The 20,492-nt window shown below is 37.4% G+C and overlaps 2 protein-coding genes and 1 long non-coding RNA gene across 7 annotated transcripts in view; 2 read left to right on the top strand and 1 right to left on the bottom strand.

The window, feature by feature from the left end:
* Window positions 1-6,849, top strand: part of LOC139975082 (uncharacterized) — a 28,520-nt gene extending 21,671 nt beyond the window's left edge. For 2 of the 3 annotated variants that reach the window (XM_071982703.1, XM_071982702.1), the window contains exons 17-21: window positions 1,272-1,362; window positions 1,738-1,865; window positions 3,582-3,809; window positions 4,168-4,253; window positions 4,752-6,849. In XM_071982703.1, the coding sequence (XP_071838804.1) occupies window positions 1,272-1,362; window positions 1,738-1,865; window positions 3,582-3,809; window positions 4,168-4,253; window positions 4,752-4,998 (780 nt within the window). In that variant the 3' untranslated portion in view covers window positions 4,999-6,849. The remainder of the gene's footprint in view (window positions 1-1,271; window positions 1,363-1,737; window positions 1,866-3,581; window positions 3,810-4,167; window positions 4,254-4,751) is intronic. The other variant, XR_011795649.1, reaches the window with a different exon arrangement.
* LOC139975089 (uncharacterized) lies at window positions 5,676-15,874 on the bottom strand. 2 transcript variants are annotated; one of them, XR_011795655.1, is made up of 4 exons: window positions 15,735-15,874; window positions 14,913-15,068; window positions 5,813-14,640; window positions 5,676-5,760 (listed from the first exon to the last, which is right to left on the bottom strand). It is a non-coding gene; the product is annotated as an uncharacterized lncRNA (long non-coding RNA). The 2 variants fall into 2 exon arrangements; XR_011795654.1 differs by lacking the exon at window positions 5,676-5,760 and having other exon boundaries at window positions 5,771-5,880; window positions 5,931-14,640.
* A 690-nt stretch (window positions 15,875-16,564) lies between these two features.
* The window catches only part of LOC139975083 (uncharacterized), a 68,579-nt gene continuing 64,651 nt past the window's right edge, over window positions 16,565-20,492 (top strand). Inside the window, exon 1 of one of the 2 annotated variants that reach the window (XM_071982704.1) lies at window positions 16,565-16,674. In XM_071982704.1, the coding sequence (XP_071838805.1) occupies window positions 16,577-16,674 (98 nt within the window). In that variant the 5' untranslated portion in view covers window positions 16,565-16,576. Of the gene's footprint in view, window positions 16,675-18,655; window positions 18,781-20,492 lie in introns of those variants that run through there. The other variant, XM_071982705.1, reaches the window with a different exon arrangement.

The raw sequence follows: 20,492 nt of genomic DNA, 5'->3' as shown, positions 1-20,492 counted from the left end.
CATCTCGGTATCTCTGTCCCAAACTCAAGGTATTGTTGATTGAATGTATAAAGCTATTTTGACTGGCTAAAACTTTGATGACTGCAGGAAGTTTTAAATCACAGTAAGTGGGGGGGGGGGGTGGGGAGTCTGTTATTCCCTTGAAAGCTTTACTTAGTCTATTATAATCTTCTTGTTGATTTATCCTTGAAACCTTAAAAAAATTGGAATACTTGCTCAACAGTCATTGTTCTCTGTATTAAGATGTTATATTCAGAACTGCAACTCTTGTTACAGAGATGTTATTTTCATCTGTGGATAAATGATTGAAATGTTATATAGGAAAAACAAAAGGCATTTTTGCAGCTCAATTGCCATGATGACATTATCCTCCATTTTGTTGCCAGATGCAATTACGCAAATATATGACCAAATTTAAACCCCAAAAAATTCCACATATTTATGATACAAAATGCTATGAAGATCTGATTTTGACCTACAGTTGAGAAGTTTTTCAGTAATTTTGCTGAGCAATCAGCTATGACCAGTTGAATATCAATTTCATGTAGAAAAGTTTTCTTTCATTCTGTAGTTTTGACTCTGCGGGTCACTTTTTAAATTTTGATAGTTGCAGGAGTGTTTACAGGATCCTTTAACTTTGTGTTTCATCTAAAAAATTAAGAGCTAGGGAGACGAGGCAGTTGGGAGAGTGAACTTGGCAGTATACTTTAAGTAACGTTCCCACCATTTTTGTGAATAAAAGAGCTTTGACGAAATATTAAAATTATAATTCATTGTAATGAAAAAAGTAAAAAAAATTAAGACACAAAACAGTCAAGTTAAACATTGCCCTCTTGTTGAAGAAACTTTCAAATACTAGAATTGATGAAACTAGAATTGAGAAAATCAATGCACAGAGGATCTGTTGCGTCAGAAATGTTTGAGGTAACTTTGTTATTTTACCCGTCAAGTCAATGTCAAATGTCTGTCTAACTGTCAGAGTTTATGCCTCCTCCCCCGCTTCCCACCACCCCTAGTCAGCATTGAACCCTCTTTGACAGGCACAAGCTTTTTCCGCGAATTCGCGGAATATCCGTGATTTCATTTCTACCTCAGGACAAAAACTATTATCCTAACACACTGTAGCATATGCAAACTGGAGCCTATACCGCAATATTTGCAAAGTTCCATGATTTTTTTTTTACCCCAGGCTCATCCCTGCTTTGACCACCCTGTCTCTCTCACTTAAGTTCACTGTTTCTCCTTTCTTTTTGTTTTTTAATGATTTACAGAGCTACTGTGCTAGACTGATCGACGTGAAAATGGGTCCAAGTGGAACAGAATTAATCTTTTGTCTCTTATTTCCACCATTTTATCCTAAAGGTTGGTTTTGTTTGTGCCAAAAGTTTGTGCTGACATGACTCTATTCTCTCAAAGACTGGCTTTATTTCTCTTTACAAGTTATTATGCATACTGACTATTATTAACTCATGATTTAACACCTATTGAGTCATTGGATTCTTTGTGCACTTCACAAAGCTGTGTCTGAATTCTCAACAGTGTTATTGTTTGCTTTTAAATCTATTAATCTGATGATGTTGAAATTTTCAGACAAACTGGGTATGGCTGGGGGAGTATTAAGTTTTAAGTGATAGGTGTAGGTCTCAACTCTCTAGCATCTCGGCTTATAGGGAATTTAGTCACTGCAGTTCAGTTCCATATCTATAACTCTGTTTAACCTTATTTTCTGTTCTACAGAGCCCCACATATCTTTCATTACCGTGCGACTGAAACCCGAGGTCAAAGTTCATGACGTGAGGATTGATGTTTTACTCAACGAGAATGAGTATTTTAGATGCCTGAATGACAACGTCTGTCAGTTTGCGGTAAGTTATGCGGGCGGGACAGAGACACCTTTTTATTTCTGTATTAGAAGCGTTTGAGAGTTTATGTTCTTTGATGTCCCTTGTGTCCTAGATCAAGTGAACTGGCCGACTCTTCGTTTCAATAGGCGGCCACTTATAGGTCACTTATAGGCCATTTATAGGTCACTTATAGGCCACTTATAGGTCACTTATAGGTCACTTATAGGTCACTTATAGGCCACTTATAGGTCACTTATAGGTCACGTATAGGCCACTTATTCACTATGTAGTATTCCTCAGGCTTGAATGTGAGGTCATAATTTGGAAGGAAAACTCTAAGCTGCACATTTCCTGGAACTGATTGTTGATGTTAATCACAGGTGGGAGAAGTGCGTCCCGCCCTCAACGTTAATAAAGTGAGACTCCAGAAGGTTCACAAAACACTTTTGATGCGACTTGCCGAACTTTATGATATTGTAGTATTGTTTTTCTCCAACCATAAATTGACTGCATTAATTAATTACATATCAATGATGGACCAAAATACTATGGGGAATCTATTGTTGCATTGCACTAGGATAATTCAGCATAGAAGATATAAAGAAACGTTCGTTCTCATATATTTAACACTTCCATTTTGGTCGTGGGGGTATAAACATTCTTAGGTGTTTAGTCAATTGGTGTAAGAGTTTTCACTGTGTCCTGCTACGTACGTTGATTTCATGCCCACACTGATACTAATGCAGTCCTTGGGTGTTTTGATTTGGTCTTTACAGTAGTCTTTATCTGTGATCCTTAGTTTTTTCATTTTCGACTAGTAATATCTTCTTTGTACAATTTCCATATTGGTTTCTCAAGTTTGCAAAGTTCCCATAAATCTTTCTTACTCTCCCGGGATTGACTATGCTTCCTTTTTGCAAATCTGAACGTTGACTTTTACTGCAGTCCTCATTTTGGTACTCATTCATTTGGTATTTACATTTCATAAGTTTCTCAAGTTTTCCATAGTCCCCACATCTCTTCATTACTCTCCTAGGATTTGTAACTTTTTTTTCCTTTTTTGGTGCAAATCTGAATGTTGGCTCTTACTGAGGTCCTCATATGGTACTCATCCATTTGGTACTTGTCATTTGATAGGTCCCCACATTTCATCATTACTATAAGTTTTTTGTTTTTGTTTGACTGAAATCCTCATTTGGTACTCAGGGATGTGCCCAGGATTTACTGAGTGCTGGGTATACTGATCGCCGTCCTTGGGGAGGGGTCTAATGGGGGGTCACCCCCTCCCCTTGGAGAAATTTTCGATTTTTGAAGGTGCTCAGATGCCAAATGCTGGCACTTGTGTAGCTTTTTAAGCACATACACAAGTACTAGTTTTGCTAACAATTTACATTTTTAATTTTTTTTTTAGTGAAATATATTATGTACCTGGTAAAAGTTATTAGTTTGTTTCAAAGAGATTTTACAAGGGACCAATCGAGAGCCTTAAGTAATGTTTCTCGCATGCGTAACTGATGCATTATTAGTCTGTATGATTTTGGCATAGGCTAGGCCCAATTTATGTTGAATATATTGTTAGGAATGTCAGGATTTTAGATGAAAATAGTGCTGGGCGGGATCACGATTTTTAAGACAGTGCTGGGCGGTAATTTTTAGTGCTGGGCAGGGCCGCCCAGCGTGGGCACATCATTTGGTACTCATCTTCCTCTGTGTAAATTTTCCTTGCACGTGTAACAGGTTTCTCAGGTACTCGATGCCTCCAAGTCATCATATCTATTCGTCACTCTTCTTGGGTCCCTACTGATCTACTCGAGAAACACCAGATCACTACTGGTCTCCTCTAGGGAGAGGGATCAACCTTTGACCTCAGTCGGATCACTTAAAGCATTGCAGAGGCTTAACATCAGATCCCACATACGGTTAGCCCACTGCGCTGGTCACGTGCAAGCCATCTTATTCGCAGAGGTCAGTACCGGTAGAATTTTGTCTTAAATTTCACAATTATCCCCCCCCCCCTACCCACCTTCCTCATCCCCATTCCCATCACCCTTAGGTGAAAAGTATGAAGTTCATAATATTACAACCATGGTCTTCAGTAAAGAAAAAACAAAAATATAATTTAAAAATATATTAACATATTTTTTTTTTTTTTGGGGGGGATTAAGATTATTCCCAGACAATGTAATCAAATGTTTTTTGGGTGACCAAGAAGTGGGTAAGGTTTGAAAAGGTAAGACCGTTATAACAAATATGACTTTCTCTAGGGTATTGTTTGGGCTCTAACAATAAACTTTCAGTGCCAATTTTTTCTTGTGCTTTTCAGAACGACCCAGTGGTGAACATTTTTCATGTGACCGATAGGAACATACCTGAAAAGAGGAGGCTGCTGTACAAAGCTTATAAACTCTGGTGAGCTTAACAGACATGCCCAGGGGCTCATTTTCAAAATCATTTTGCTTTTTTATTTTTTCTTTTGTCATCATTATTGGCATGTTATATTGCCATATAGGGATCATATATATTACCAAGCATAATAAATGGAAATGTTTGCTGTTTTGAGTTGAAAGATTCTCAGTGCTGGAGTTAGTATCTTCTCAAGTGGACTGTTTTCTTTCTGAATAAGCAAGGGCATGAGGATATGGGAGGGGGGGTTGGCAGATTTGGGGCAGGGGTATGAGTTTCTGGGGAGAAAGTATTCCTTGGCATGGGACAGAAAAGACGTATTTCGCATTTTTCACTAACAACTTGTGAGAGGCCTTATTAGGATCTTTTAGAGATTCCCCTTCCCCCCCCCCTCCCTTCCCACCTCTGATACACCACTTCTGTTATATAAGACAAATTATGTCAACCAATCAAGAGGATTAATTTTTTCTCCGTTTTTGGTTTTTGTTTCTTGGTAAATCACAGGAAGCAGACTCCAAGTACTGTGCCAGTTGAAATGACCACTCGGAGAAGAAAGTACATCTTAGACCGAGATGATTGTCGTCACGTTGAGCTCTACGTGAACCGATTGGTTCTACAGCTGGTGGACAGAGCCGTACAGGAGGTGGACGGTGAGTTCACGGAAGAGGAATTTGCAGCAAACATGATGAGAGATAGAATTGCTGCATCAGAATACCTGACAACTCAGCAGGAAATTGATACAGGTACCTAGTAGTGAGGAATATCTCACAGCTGTGAACAGATACTTAATACAGGTACCTAGTAGTGAGGAATACCTCACAGCTATGAACAGATACTTATTACAGGTACCTAGTAGTGAGGAATACCTCACAGCTGTGAACAGATACTTAATACAGGTGCCTAGTAGCGAGGAATACCTCACAGCTGTGAACAGATACTTAATACAGGTACCTAGTAGTGAGGAATACCTCACAGCTATGAACAGATACTTAATACAGGTACCTAGTAGTGAGGAATACCTCACGGCTGTGAACAGATACTTAATACAGGTGCCTAGTAGCGAGGAATACCTCACGGCTGTGAACAGATACTTAATACAGGTGCCTAGTAGCGAGGAATACCTCACAGCTGTGAACAGATACTTAATACAGGTGCCTAGTAGCGAGGAATACCTCACAGCTGTGAACAGATACTTAATACAGGTGCCTAGTAGCGAGGAATATCTCACGGCTGTGAACAGATACTTAATACAGGTACCTAGTAGTGAGGAATACCTCACAGCTGTGAACAGATACTTAATACAGGTACCTAGTAGTGAGGAATACCTCACAGCTGTGAACAGATACTTAATACAGGTACCTAAGTAGTGAGGAATACCTCACAGCCGTGAACAGATACTTAATACAGGGACCTAGTAGTGAGGAATATCTCACAGCCTTGAACAGATACTTAATACAGGTACCTAGTATTGAGGAATACCTCACAGCTGTGAACAGATACTTAATACAGGTACCTAGTAGTGAGGAATATCTCACGGCTGTGAACAGATACTTAATACAGGGTACCTAGTAGTGAGGAATACCTCACAGCTGTGAACAGATACTTAATACAGGTGCCTAGTAGTGAGGAATACCTCAAGCTGTGAACAGATACTTAATACAAGTACCTAGTAGTGAGGAATACCTCACAGCTGTGAACAGATACTTAATACAGGTGCCTAGTAGTGAGGAATACCTCAAGCTGTGAACAGATACTTAATACAAGTACCTAGTAGTGAGGAATAACTCACATCTGTGAACAGATAATTAATACAGGGACCCAGTAGTGAGGAATACCTCACAGCTGTGAACAGATACTTATTACAGGTACCTAGTAGTGAGGAATACCTCACAGCTGTGAACAGATACTTAATACAGGTCTGTTGTAGGGAAATACCTTAAAACTCAGTAGAAACTTGATACAGGGTGGTATTAGAGGAATACTCGATAATGGTGATACATATTAAATACAGGTGGGTAGTATAGGGATACCCCCAGCAGGAACTTAATGCATATCTGTAGTAGAAAAATATATTATCACAACTCTTCAGAAACCCAATACTGTTTGATAGTGGAAGAATACCTGATAATTGTGATACTTAATACAGATACCTAGTTGAGAAATATTTGACAACTCAGCAGATACTTAATATAGGTCTGTTTTAGAGAAATACATGACAAGTCAGTAGAAACTTGATACAGGTACCTATGATGATGAATACCTACAACTTGGCAGATATTTATATACATGTCTGTACTCTGTAGTAGAGAAATATCTCACAACTCTGTAGAAACTTAATACAGGTGTATAGTAGAGGAATTCCTGATAATGAGATTGATATGACAGGCAGGAAGTAGAGAAATACCTCACAACTCTGTAGAAACTTAATACAGGTTTACAGTAGAGGAATACATGATATTGAGATTGATAAGACAGGCAGGAAGTAGAGAAATACCTGACAACTCTGTAGAAACTTAATACAGGTTTATAGTAGAGGAATACCTGATAATGAGATTGATAAGACAGGCAGGAAGTAGAGAAATAACTCACAACTCTGTAGAAACTTAAAACAGGTTTATAGTAGAGGAATACCTGATAACGAGATTGATAAGACAGGCAGGAAGTAGAGAAATACCTGACAACTCTGTAGAAACTTAATACAGGTTTATAGTAGAGGAATACCTGATAATGAGATTGATAAGACAGGCAGGAAGTAGAGAAATAACTCACAACTCTGTAGAAACTTAAAACAGGTTTATAGTAGAGGAATACCTGATAACGAGATTGATAAGACAGGCAGGAAGTAGAGAAATACCTGACAACTCTGTAGAAACTTTTGTAGAACTTGTGTAGAACGTTACTATTGCGCCAGAGGTCATTTACAGTGAGTGTTAGGCTATATATTAAAGCCTTGTGTAGAACGTTACTATTGTGCCAGAGGTCATTTACAGTGAGTGTTAGGCTATATATAAAAGCCTTGTGTAGAACGTTACTATTGTGCCAGAGATCATTTACAGTGAGTGTTAGGCTGTACATGAAAGCCTTGTGTAGAACGTTACTGTTGTGTCAGAGGTCATTTACAGTGAGTGTTAGGCTCTATATAAAAGCCTTGTGTAGAACGTTACTATTGTGCCAGAGGTCATTTACAGTGAGTGTTAGGCTATATATAAAAGCCTTGTGTAAAACGTTACTGTTGTGCCAGAGGTCATTTACAGTGAGTGTTAGGCTATGTATAAAAGCCTTGTGTAAAACGTTACTATTGTGCCAGAGGTCATTTACAGTGAGTGTTAGGCTATATATAAAAGCCTTGTGTAGAACGTTACTATTGTGCCAGAGGGCATTTACAGTGAGTGTTAGGCTATATATAAAAGCCTTGTGTAGAACGTTACTATTGTGCCAGAGGTCATTTACAGTGAGTGTTAGGCTCTATATAAAAGCCTTGTGTAGAAACGCTACTATTGTGCCAGAGGTCATTTACAGTGAGTGTTAGGCTATATATAAAAGCCTTGTGTAGAACGTTACTATTGTGCCAGAGGTCATTTACAGTGAGTGTTAGGCTATATATAAAAGCCTTGTGTAGAACGTTACTATTGTGCAAGAGGTCATTTACAGTGAGTGTTAGGCTATATATAAAAGCCTTGTGTATAACGTTACTATTTTGCCAGAGGTCATTTACAGTGAGTGTTAGGCTATATATAAAAGCCTTGTGTAGAACGTTACTATTGTGCCAGAGGTCATTTACAGTGAATGTTAGGCTATATATAAAAGCCTTGTGTAGAACGTTACTATTGTGCCAGAGGTAATTTACAGTGAGTGTTAGGCTATATATAACTGCCTTGTGTAGAACATTACTATTGTGCCAGAGGTAATTTACAGTGAGTGTTAGGCTATGTATAAAAGCCTTGTGTATAACGTTACTTTTGTGCCAGAGGTCATTTACAGTGAGTGTTAGGCTATGTATAAAAGCCTTGTGTATAATGTTACTATTGTGCCAGAGGTCATTTACAGTGAGTGTTAGGCTATGTATAAAAGCCTTGTGTAGAACGTTACTATTGTGCCAGAGGTCATTTACAGTGAGTGTTAGGCTATATATAAAAGCCTTGTGTAGAACGTTACTATTGTGCCAGAGGTCATTTACAGTGAGTGTTAGGCTATATATAAAAGCCTTGTGTAGAACGTTATATTGTGCCAGAGGGCATTTACAGTGAATGTTAGGTAATATATAAAAGCCTTGTGTAGAACGTTACTATTGTGCCAGAGGTCATTTACAGTGAGTGTTAGGCTATATATAAAAGCCTTGTGTAGAACGTTACTATTGTGCCAGAGGTCATTTACAGTGAGTGTTAGGCTATATATAAAAGCCTTGTGTAGAACGTTACTATTGTGCCAGAGGTCATTTACAGTGAGTGTTAGGCTATATATAAAAGCCTTGTGTAAAACGTTACTGTTGTGCCAGAGGTCATTTACAGTGAGTGTTAGGCTATGTATAAAGCCTTGTTTAGAACGTTACTATTGTGCCAGAGATCATTTACAGTGAATGTTAGGTAATATATAAAAGCCTTGTGTAGAACGTTACTGTTGTGCCAGAGGTCATTTACAGTGAGTGTTAGGCTATATATGAAAGCCTTGTGTAGAACGTTACTATGGAATGTAAGTTAAGTATCATATCATCGTCATACATGGCACAATTACAAACGTAACATATCGTGTCATTGTTTGAAAGCGGCAACAAGATTGTAACTAATCTAAAGGTCAGAGGTAAACCATGTATAGGAGAACATCAGGCTGGGTGTCATACTTGAGAGATATTTCAGTAGGTGGAAATCACACAGAAAACTTCCATCAGGTTCCTTCTTGATGTTATTCCTTCAATCTCAAATTGTTTTTTTTTTGTAATGGTTGGGGAGTGGGGGAGAATTTTGTATCGACTATATTAAAGGTTAACACTATGGCCAAATTAATATGCTAGTCACATGATGGTCTGTCACGTTCCAACTTTATCATTCATTTTAGTATCTCCATTTTAATATCTTCATTTTAGTATCTTCATTTTAGTAGTCGTATTGGGCATCAATGTCTTTGTAGTAACTTGGAGGGCCAGAGAGTCAATGACGACTGCCTGGAATAGATTTTGCTTCCCCAATTGGGTGCTCAAATTTGTTTGCTTTCTGAAACTTTTTATTCACCAGTACTTTATCAAACGATTAACACCATGACATTTTACTTTGCAGCATTAGCTCCTATCAGTCTTTAGTTTATTTTTGGAAAAGTGATATCAACTCACTGTTATGCAAATTTTTTAAAACTGTAAAACTTCCATGTAGGTATTAAAGGCCTAAATGGTTCCTATTTACCAATGTCAAAGAACCTGTTAGTTTTGTTTTGTTTTATTTTTGCTTTAAAACATTTTTGAAGAAGAAAAGGGTTTAACGAATATCTGGTACGAGCAGAAAGATATGTATGAGTAACAGTCACATGCTATGTAGCTGAAAAGGGTAACACAGAAAACTCAGTTACAACATTTGTGTTAGTGATATATTTAGAAACATTTTAAACTTTTTTAATTGCTGCAGTAAACCGTTTTCATTTCTTGACATGTTTAAGTATTATAAATACATCTCTAAGTTGAAAAGGTATTTTTGCTGTTCATTGTAAATGACATGTTGGCCCTAGGTTGGGTTTTCAAGGTTATTCCAATTCTCAAATTGATTAAGCTTCTTTAATATAAGGGAGAGTTTTTTTGCAGAGAAAAAAAAAAGGATAATCAATGACCTTGTCCCCTTCCCCGTTCATGCTCGTTATCAACGGAAACTATCCGATGAAAGCTTAGAATTACAACCAGTAAATCTTGCAGAACGTTGATCTGTTAATAAGAATATCTGATTATTTTGCATTTCCATGGCAACCAGATGCATTGATTATTGATTGTGTTAGGCTGTAACAAGCAGTAGATTTCTACTGCTGCCCGTTTCACATCTTTAATGCCATCTTCTTAAAACTTCCCTCATGTCTTGATATTAAAGATCTCAATCATTTAACCTTCAATTTCTTTATCTTATCAGAAGTATTAGAATTATGGTAGATTGCAAGATGGGAAAAAAAAGTGATACTTTCGTCTTTTCTGAACATCTTTGCTCTTACTTTGGAAAAAAACATTTGGCCTTGGGTTTATTCTTGCAAAATGCCATCATTTTCCTTGTCAAGGCTGAAATAATTGCTGTCATTTTGAATGATATTCCCAAGACTATATTGTAAGTTACTTTGTTGCTATGGATCCTTAATTCAAGCCCCGATAGATACGTTACTCTTAATCAAAATGTTTTGCTACTGTTTGTGAATAATCGTTAGTGTTAAGTTTTGTTATGTTTGATGTGTGTGATGTATTCATTTTGAGCCAGTGTGTCTTTGCAAATTATATCCACCTTGAAATTCATCACCCTAAAAAGAAAGACAAAACCAAATTTATATATATATATATTTATAATATATTATTAAGTGGATTTTTTTATCAGTATTTAGTTGCATTAAAATTAAATGATTAAAGCAGAAAAACTGTACAACATATAGGTTGTGTGATGTAACCTCCGAATATTTTAATTGGAAAGGAGATTTCTTATGGACGGTCCTGCTTTTAAAGTCTGATTTTGATTATTCTGGTATTATTTCGGTCTGAAGTTGGATGGATTGGTCAAACTTCCTTTCAAGTTTAGACTTTGTAACTCTACAGTTTTGACGATTTTCATTTCCTCCTTATATTTTGGTTCATACTGTTAAGATAAGGTGACCATATTTTCCTGACTGGAATCAGGGACATTTATTGCGTGGCTGATATGGTGGAGGGGTCCCCCTCCCCTTTTGAAAATTTTCAAGTGCCTAAGGTGCTTAGATGTAAAATGGTGATACTTAAAAACACTTTTTAAATCAATTTTATTTTCCAAAATGTAGGTTTTTCTTAGATGAAATTCAATTACTTTTACATGGTTCTTTGAGCTAGAGCTTATGAGTTGCTTGTGTCATAAATTTGTGATCAATTGGTCTTAGTGTACTTCTTTGAAGAGTGTATTTTCTCTTCAATACTTCATTGATGCTACTGAGCTTATTGCTGAATTCCAGACAAGACATACTGAAATGGGTTCTGACTTTCCACTGTTTTCACTTTACACTGTCCCACCTGAAGTACTGGTTAGTTTCGTTCTGCGACTGCACACTTGACTAAATTTTGTTTTTACAATTACTTTACTAATAATGTGGGATATTTTCGAAATTCCTGAACATTTTGACGAATCGGGGACATTTTCGGGGACACTTGTTCATCGGGGACAGCACACTGTAATCTGGGACTGTCCCCGGAAAATTGGTGATGTCTGGTCACCTTATTTTAAGAAAGCATATGAACAACAGACAGTCAAAGATTGAATTTAATAATTCATTTTAGATGCTTATTATCGTTTGCTGAAAGAATTTAAAGAGGTTGTTTCAGTTTGATTGATCTAGGCCTCACGTAATGCATAGTGAGTTTTATAATGCAGCATCTTATCCATACAATGTCCGAGGTCAGTGCTGTTGCTATAGGCAACCATGGGGAGACAACCTTCCTGGTAGTACTTATCAAGGGGTGGAGGGAAGGTGGGGGGATTCTTCCTGGTTTCTACCAAAAACAACACTTCCTATTGGATGGCCCTCTATTGGTCAGGTTTCAGAATCTCATTGGTGCATTCCACAAAGTAAAATCAAATTCAGTTTATTATTTTAAATTAAACGGTTCAAAATTCAAGTTTTAATTAAAGATAAAAAAAAATCATTCTTTGTATTTTTTGTGTTATGATATGCAATTTGTGATAATTATTCAATATCAATGTTGTATTAATTCAATGGTCTTTCATCATTTATAATCAGGTGCTTGTAGTAATTAGCCAATATATATCTGTGTCAAACTATTTCTAGATGTCGTTGGTACTTATTCGTCCTCCATGTTCATTTAATTTCTCGGAAGTGATTGCTATCTGCATTTGGAGACAAACTTTTCGACCTTGCTGCTAGTTTGCTCAACAGTTTTATTTCATTTTGTGTAATGTGATTCAGATACAGACAAGGAGATATCTGGACATATTCAGGTTTAAAGGGTGTGAAGACTTGCGCAAAAAGAAACGTCTAATGCCGGTAATCTGACCTAGTTTCGAATGAGGTGTAACAGAATTGTTAGACCAGGGAGTTGTTATGGAATGGAGTTCTGTCTTCAGATATTTTATCACCATGTCCTTAAAACCACCTCAGGATATACCACGCAGCCTATGTAAACCCTATGACTAAACACGAAGGTCAGGCCTCCCCAGAGAGCGATCAGATTTCCTTTGAACCATATGAAGTTGCCGACTCAGGCGACTTGTTCAAAAAGCCCTCTATCGTTCGACCGTATCTAGCCGATTACTTCATGGGGCTTCCCCTGATACTTACAGCATACGCAGTAGTTATTTCTTGTAGTGTCATGGCCGAAACTTATGTGCAGTTGAAGAAGAATCAGTGATAGGCCATCAGCTGAAACTCAAAAAGAGGCTGCAAAATTAGTTTCATTCCAGCAAAACTGGGTCTAGATTTTTAAAGCATTTTGGGGTAGTTCAATGCATCATAGACATTATATCAAAAGTTCTCCAAAAAATTTCCTGCAGTATTTTCGTAACGCACCCTCGAAATTGGGTGTGTTATATAGACATTACGTGCTACGATGCTATGTATTAGGAACACACTAACGTTAGATTTGGTACAGTGGTGCATACATACCACTCTTTTCTTATATGTTTAATTACGACTGATATAATTTTTTTGTATAATAGTTGGGTCAGGGTTATAAGAATGGTGGAAGAGGTTTCTGGTCTAAGGGTCAGTGAGGGTTGTTTTCAGGCATAAAAAGTTGTGCCCCCCCCCCCCTCCATTTTCGCCAAAATGGTAAAAAACACATTCTCAACTTTGAAATATGCAATACAATTTTTACACATTATAACTTAAGGGTTTTAATTATAAAAATGTACCACTTTTAATAAACTCAGATATAATGCATTGTAATAAATCAAATATTTTTAGATTTCCCCCTATGTTATGAATGCATTTCGTCTGTGCATGTATGCGTAAATATACACATATAATGAAAAGTTCCTCTCCATAATTGTTACACTCCCCATCCAAACTGTTTTACACATGTGATGATGTGACCCCCTCCCCCTCTACTTTACATGTAGCTAAATCCCTAGTTACAGTGAGATGTGCCAATGCCCTAAGACCAGTGAGCTATTTCTTTTGTATAAATCAATATATAAGTTGGCACACTAAGACGTCATGGCATATTGTAGATGTGAAATAAAGTTATAGTCGGTATATATCCGTTACCTTAGTACTCTTTGTACAGTTTTCTGCAAAACTAGGTACTTTCTCCATGTTACAGAAACGACATGTTTATAATTCGTATTCCTGCAAAAAGAGCTTCCAAGGGAGTTCAAATCCTTCAGTCAAAACTTGAACAGGTTCACAGAACGTATTAACAATATGAATAAACAGGTAACGAAATGTTACGGCAAAACAAGAACCGTGATATTGGAACAGGGTCAGGGGCTATGGTTCCCCAACAACAGTATATAAACGTCTGACTGGTTTCAGGACGTGGTATTTGCGTCATCGCCATCAGTAAATGTAGTTGTGAATATGCAAGAGGTAAAGCATGCCCATAACACCCTCCTCCCCCTCCCCTCCCCTCTCAGAAAAAAAAGGTGTGATTTGAAGAAAATGTGGATATTTATCATAAGGTGTCTGGTAGGTAGGGTAATCTACGTAAATTTACTAATAGCTAAAATGAATATATGAATAAGATCATGTTTTCTGGTTCCTTTAAACTCTGGGGAACAAAATAATGACAACATGTCTTCAAAAAAGTTAACCCTCTTCACAAACTTCAAACTTGATTAAAATTTCAGACTAAGATATATCAAGATTTAACACCATCACAGTTCATCCCCCAAATCATCTTCCCCTGCATCAACAATCTCAACATCTTCTTGGAAGTTGCTGCAATTTCTACATTTACATAGGTCTGTACACGGTAGTTGTGCATTCATACAGGAACATCTTCCTTTAAGACATTTGCCGACTCTACAGCTACTGCTGAAACACTGAAGCAAAACATCTGGGTCAGGTGGCTTCGTCATCCAAGTGATTATAAGGTCATCATTTTCAAGTTTCCATCCATGTCCCTCTGGTGAGAGTGCATCAATCCTTTGCTGTAATGCCCTACTATGAATAGCAGCCTGGTTGGTGCAGCACTTAACATGCTGGATCAGAGCATCTTTTGTTGGTGGTAAACTCTGCTCTGAGGATGGAGATGAACAGAACACCTTGTACCATGAAATTGGATATTTTTTAGTCTCACATTTTATGGTGGGGTACTAATATAATTACAATTCAGCTAGAAATATGTTGCAAATTACTTTAAGAATTTCAATGGAAAGATAAACCTGATATTGCATCTCAAAGCATTTAGAGAATTTTTTAATTTTCCTTGGGGGAGGACCCCCATATTCCAAAAGTCCTAGATCCAACCCTGAACACTCAATGAACCACACATTGAAGACAGTACTTTACCTTTCAAGATCTGTATGTCTTCCTTGTCAAGAATTGTATCTAGTTTCTTCAACATAGAGAGTGGTACCTCACTTCAATGGCAACACAGTCTTTTCCTCTAATATGCATAAAATCTGGGCTCATCTTGTTTCCGCTCTGCTGCTTGTCGAAGCAATACTTTAATTAAATGAAATAAAAAAAAGCAAATTGTTTTGCATTTTCTGTTGATCAAAATGTAAGTTTGAACAAGTAAGAACTAAGACAATATACCATGTGATCTGCTCATCTTCTATGGACAAACAAAGACACATTCAAATTTTGCAAACCAGTGTCATGCAAAAATAATTTAAACATGCTTTTTTTTGACAGTACAGTACATTACCTCTTAATGTTATGGTTTAAATTATACAATGGTAGATTATATCTGTTACTAATAATAAAGGAGTCAGATACAAGTTCATTTTGGTAAAGCTAGACAGGCTGACCATAAGACCTTGCAAACCTAACCTTATTGCACCTTTGTTACACTTATTTTTTTAATTAATATAATATCTCTATCATTCAAATAAAGGACCACAGTAAGAAAACTATGAAGCCTGTATTTAACACTTAGGCTAGTGCCCCAGAAGGAGAATTTGAAACAAATTTCCATTCCTACCACCTTATAACAAAACAAATCAGATGACCATGCCACTAATTATATTATGTTCAGGTCCAACACTGTGCCCTTTGACTTGGATTCTATCCCTCAAGAGCTACTGATCTTGCATTATGCAACTTCTCTTAACACTTCAACTATGCCACAGAAGTACAAGTAGAGTCGTGTAGTATGCTTAGGCTTACCTCCATCGAAAGTCTCTGCCTGCTGCAGCTTGTCCTGCACCCGTTTGCAACGCCGAGTAATGCATTGTTTCTTTTCCCACATATAATACATTGTACAGGCAATACACCAGCTTCTGCTTGGTTTCCTCGATCTTTTCCGTCAATTCTTCGTTTCAAATCATATGGGGTCTCCTCTGGTACTGTCCGTTTTCATACAGCAATGTGCTTGCTATCAATGAACCGCCTGTAACACTTATCGTGGAACCCCATCATACTATGCTGTTGAACACACGCTTGATCGTAGTAGGCCATGGACTCCCAGGAGTAATTAGTAATGGCCGTGGCTATTCTTACGACTAGTCGTAACAATTATTTATAAACTATTCTTACGACAAAGGCGAATTCGAGCGCAGTAAAGTAAATAAAACAACTGCGCATGTAGTAGGGGTAACCGTAACCTTAACCCTAAACCCCAATCCTAACCCTAACCGGAAATTATTGTTACTCCTGGTCGTAAAAAATAGTACGCCTGTCATAAAAATAGCAACTGCGCATGCGTAATCGGAAATTATTCTTACAAACAGTCGTAAGAATAGCCACTTTGATTAGTAATAGTAGTACGGTGATATAACTGTCTCCGCCGCTGAGATTAAGCCAATCTTTAGTGCAGGAAGTAACTTTAGTCCATCGTTTATTCGTCAGTGCCTTCACTGCTTCAAATTTTACAGAATCAATGTGCACTGAGCACTGTAGATTTTCGTGTGTCGGAGACTGACTAGCGCCCGTGGGAGCCGCCATGTTGTTTGTTGTTTTCTACAAAGATTGCACACAGAACTCATGGCTCATTGGACAATTCATATCACATGATACAGATATCTCACTGGCGCACAACTTTTGAACGTAAAACGGCATACAGTGTGGTACTATGTGGTAGTGGTACTGCGGTAGGGCTAGGACTAACGTTAGTTCTAAATTTTTTAAGTTGTTACAACATTTCATTCGTATATTTGGGGAATTTAGTACTTTTTACAGGATATTATTCACGGAAAGTCACAATCGAGAGAATGGTTACTGCTTGGCCCCCTAGTCAAGACTGAGGTGTACACATTGATAAAATTAGCTAAATAAATAGCCTACTGTATTCTGAATACTTTAGCTTAGGCGTTCAGACAGTTGCCTATATTGTGGTCCATAAGTCGTGCAAGTGAGCCGCGAATTTGATCATATCTTATGATTATTTGCCTAATGCTTCTGAATGACAATATGTTTCTCAGGATAATGAATTGTCACAATTTCGCTGATTTATTTTCACTATGTCCACTCCAAAATGATTTTATACTGTACATCACAGATTAAAACTTGTACTGATGTAAATGGCACCTTTCTTTGTATGTAGCAGCATTTCCTTCAACAATTCAAATAAATGTAGAAATGACAAAGTTTTGGAAAGTGGACAATATTGATCTGTGGGTAGAGTACACCCTGGGTATGATCAGAATGCTGTATAAATTATTCTTGAAGAAGTAGTATTCACGATGCTATCTTCATCGCTTTTTTGTTGAATTTGTAGTGAACACATCATACAGTGATACAAATGCATGCTTTATGCTGGCTTTAAACTAGAGCATTAAGAGGTTAAATGAAAGAAAGTACACAAAACAAGAATGTGAATTTGCAATGACTGTTGTAAACTCTTCATTGTTAACATAAAACTTGTACACAAAATTATCAAAATGGACAAAAGAAGAAATTTAAGGAATGAATAACATGATATGGAATACGATAAACTATGGGTTAGTTATTACTGTCCCTAGGTTTGTTAACCTCAGAGCCTGCCTCCCCCCCCCTCCCCACCGCGCTTTTCATCTTAAAACCACATACTCAAAATTAAAAAGATATGTAAACCTTCAAACTTGAGTGTTAAATTATCAGTAGTGGTTTCACAAATCTTTGTAGTGTAAGTGTCAACATGACAAATTAACTGTTATAATTAGAACAAAACTTAATGTTAAGCCTTATGCAACCATCCTCCCTCCATTCATGCTCTAGGACTATTCATTTCAACTAGAACAATGGTTTCTCTACTTCCCTAAAAAATTTCTAAGTCCTTTGTCAGATTTTCTTGATATTTTGTCTGTTGTTTGCTTATTAATACTTACATATACTTTCATAAAGGATTCACATCTCAATTTGATGAAACATTCCATAACCTCAGAACGAAGTTTAGAAATAGCTTCCTGAGAAAGAACGTCACAAACAGTATTCCACGTACACAACAGTTGCCGATTACCTTCCATATTTTTCATTAATAAACCCTGCAGGTGTACATCTTGTAAGCAGACAATATTTTTAGTTTGTACGGTTGTCCTTACAATTTCTTCCATACGTTTGAAAAACATAAATACACTATCATTGACTAGAAATAAGCCACCTCTATTCTGTATTTGAATCCACTTATTTGAATAAGCCAGAAATGAGTCTGCAGATGGGCTTTCATCCTAACACCACTTAGATAAAATTTGCACATATTGAGCAGCAACTTCATTGCTTTGCATTTTATTGTATTTTTTTAGTAACTTATATGGTACAACTAGCACAATACCGCAATGCTTGGTCCGCTGTCTGAGTCATTGCTTCAGGGGTCACGTCTAAGGTTGTTGCTGGCATGTCACTTTCCAGCAAGGTTGCTAATAGGGAGGAAAATATCTTTTCCAGGGCATGCTGTAAAATGAATAATACCTCTGCTTCTCTTTGAATATCCACCTCATTTAGTACATAACAACTCCCTGCTGCAGCTGTATGTATTGACTGTACACTAGTGCCAAATTACCGACGGTAGCAAGCTGCATGGGTTTTTTTTTCTGGGGTCGATGGTGGTGTCTAACCAGGGAGTTGTTATGGAAGATTCCGTGTTTACAAGCAAGGCGTCACACACACACACACACACACACACACCCACGCACACACACACAGTCTCCGCCTGCATGAATGCATAGGTTACGATTTCATCGAAACCAAAAACTATCGCCATGTTGGGTGCAAACAAGTCCATAACCGGACTGATGGAGTAAGTTATAACGAGTGGGGGAAGTGGTAGGCCGGATGGTTGTCTGATATCAAATAGGTGAACGATGTGCAGTCTAAATCAGTGGTTTTGGTGAATGTCTTTTGCGACAAGCATCCTATTCCCAGGCTTAGGCCTATATCATATGCTAATCTGTAGCCTAAGCCAGGGAAGGCCTGTACCTAGGCTAGGCTTATATTACTAGTGCTTACAGTACATAGAAGACATCACAATTTCTATGTTATTGATTCTAAGGGTGGTGTTAGCTCTACTTTCTACTTCACGGCAACTCAGGATTGGAATGCTCTTCCAAACAATATCAAATCCATTAAGTCTTCTCATCTTTTTAGAGCTGAGTTAAGGAAGCATCTCATGTAATTTTGGGGGTGGGGGAGAGGGAGGCACTTTTCTGTTTTTTGTGCAATATCTTCATTTTTTGTGTCTTATTTATTGGTTCCCTAGTTTTTTCCATTCATTGTGCAATTTTTCGTCTATTTGGCCCCATTGGAAATGGGCCGACGTTCAGTCAGCCTAATGGATTTAGCTCCTGTTACTCTTTTTGTTCTTTTCTTTTCCGTCCATTTTGTCTTTGTAATAGTTTTGTATTTTGAACATTCTGAGTGCGAATAAAATAAAATAAAATACATAAATTAGAGCCTAACATACAGGCCTTAAAAGGCATTGAAGACTCGCCTCAAACCGCATGCCGCCTTCTGAAAAGATGTTAACTTTCCGTTGCTTGCAAGTGAAGTTTTTTTTTCTCAACAAAATGCAGAAAGTAATGAAACGTGATACCTTCTTATCATTTATCTTGACTGAGATGTTCATCGCTGATACAGTATGTACACTGTGTTGTGGGTATTCACCGTAGCTGCATGTATTGAATGTACACTAGTGTTTAATTACCGACCGTAGCAAGCAGTGTGTCTGTTTTCTGGGATCGATGGTGGTGTCTAACAATTCTGTTACACCACATTCAAAACTAAGTAAGATTACCGGCATCAGACGTTTCTTTGAGTGCGAGTCTTCACTCCCTTTATACAGGCCGTTCAGTAAACATGGTAAGGCCAAACTGATTTAAAGTCTCAGTACGTGTTTGCCAAATTTAAACTTCGACCTTTCCAGCTTACTACCCTAAGATCTCAGTAAAATTGACACCGTTCAATGCAATTTCCATCTCAGTATTCATTATTTTTAATTGAGTTATCTGTCCTTAAACATTTTGAGCTGAATTAAAATGAAATAAAATTCGCCAGATTTATTAACGAGTCCGTAGATTTTACAAACTTCAATCAAAATTTGATAACGTGAATGTGCCAATAGATAATGTGCCAATCAGATCTGTCTGTTTTGATTACGACCGTTACGTTAGGCCTAGGACTACTTTCAATTTCATGGCTACCTTGTGTTAGGTCCCTTCTCTTGAATAATATCTTTCTATCGATCTTACTGATGTAGCTTGCAAAATTGTGTCATATCTTTCCATTGCAATAAATGACCAGGTGTTTTCAGACGTTTCCTCTGTGGAATTGGGTAAAAAAAGTGGACGATATGAGTATATATCTTTACATTACAGAGTATTGCTTGTGTAACTTTTCGATCAAGACATGTAGTCTGTACCACGAAGGAAGTCATTACTAGGCCTATATACAGACAGAGAGACGGGACCCAGTCTAAAAACAATAAATGCTATGACATGGTTTATGTTCTAATAG

The sequence above is a fragment of the Apostichopus japonicus genome, chromosome 10, assembly GCF_037975245.1.
Source record: "Apostichopus japonicus isolate 1M-3 chromosome 10, ASM3797524v1, whole genome shotgun sequence".
NCBI lineage: Eukaryota > Metazoa > Echinodermata > Holothuroidea > Aspidochirotida > Stichopodidae > Apostichopus > Apostichopus japonicus.
Note: the sequence above shows the minus strand (reverse complement) of the source record. Positions and strands in the feature narration are given on the sequence as shown.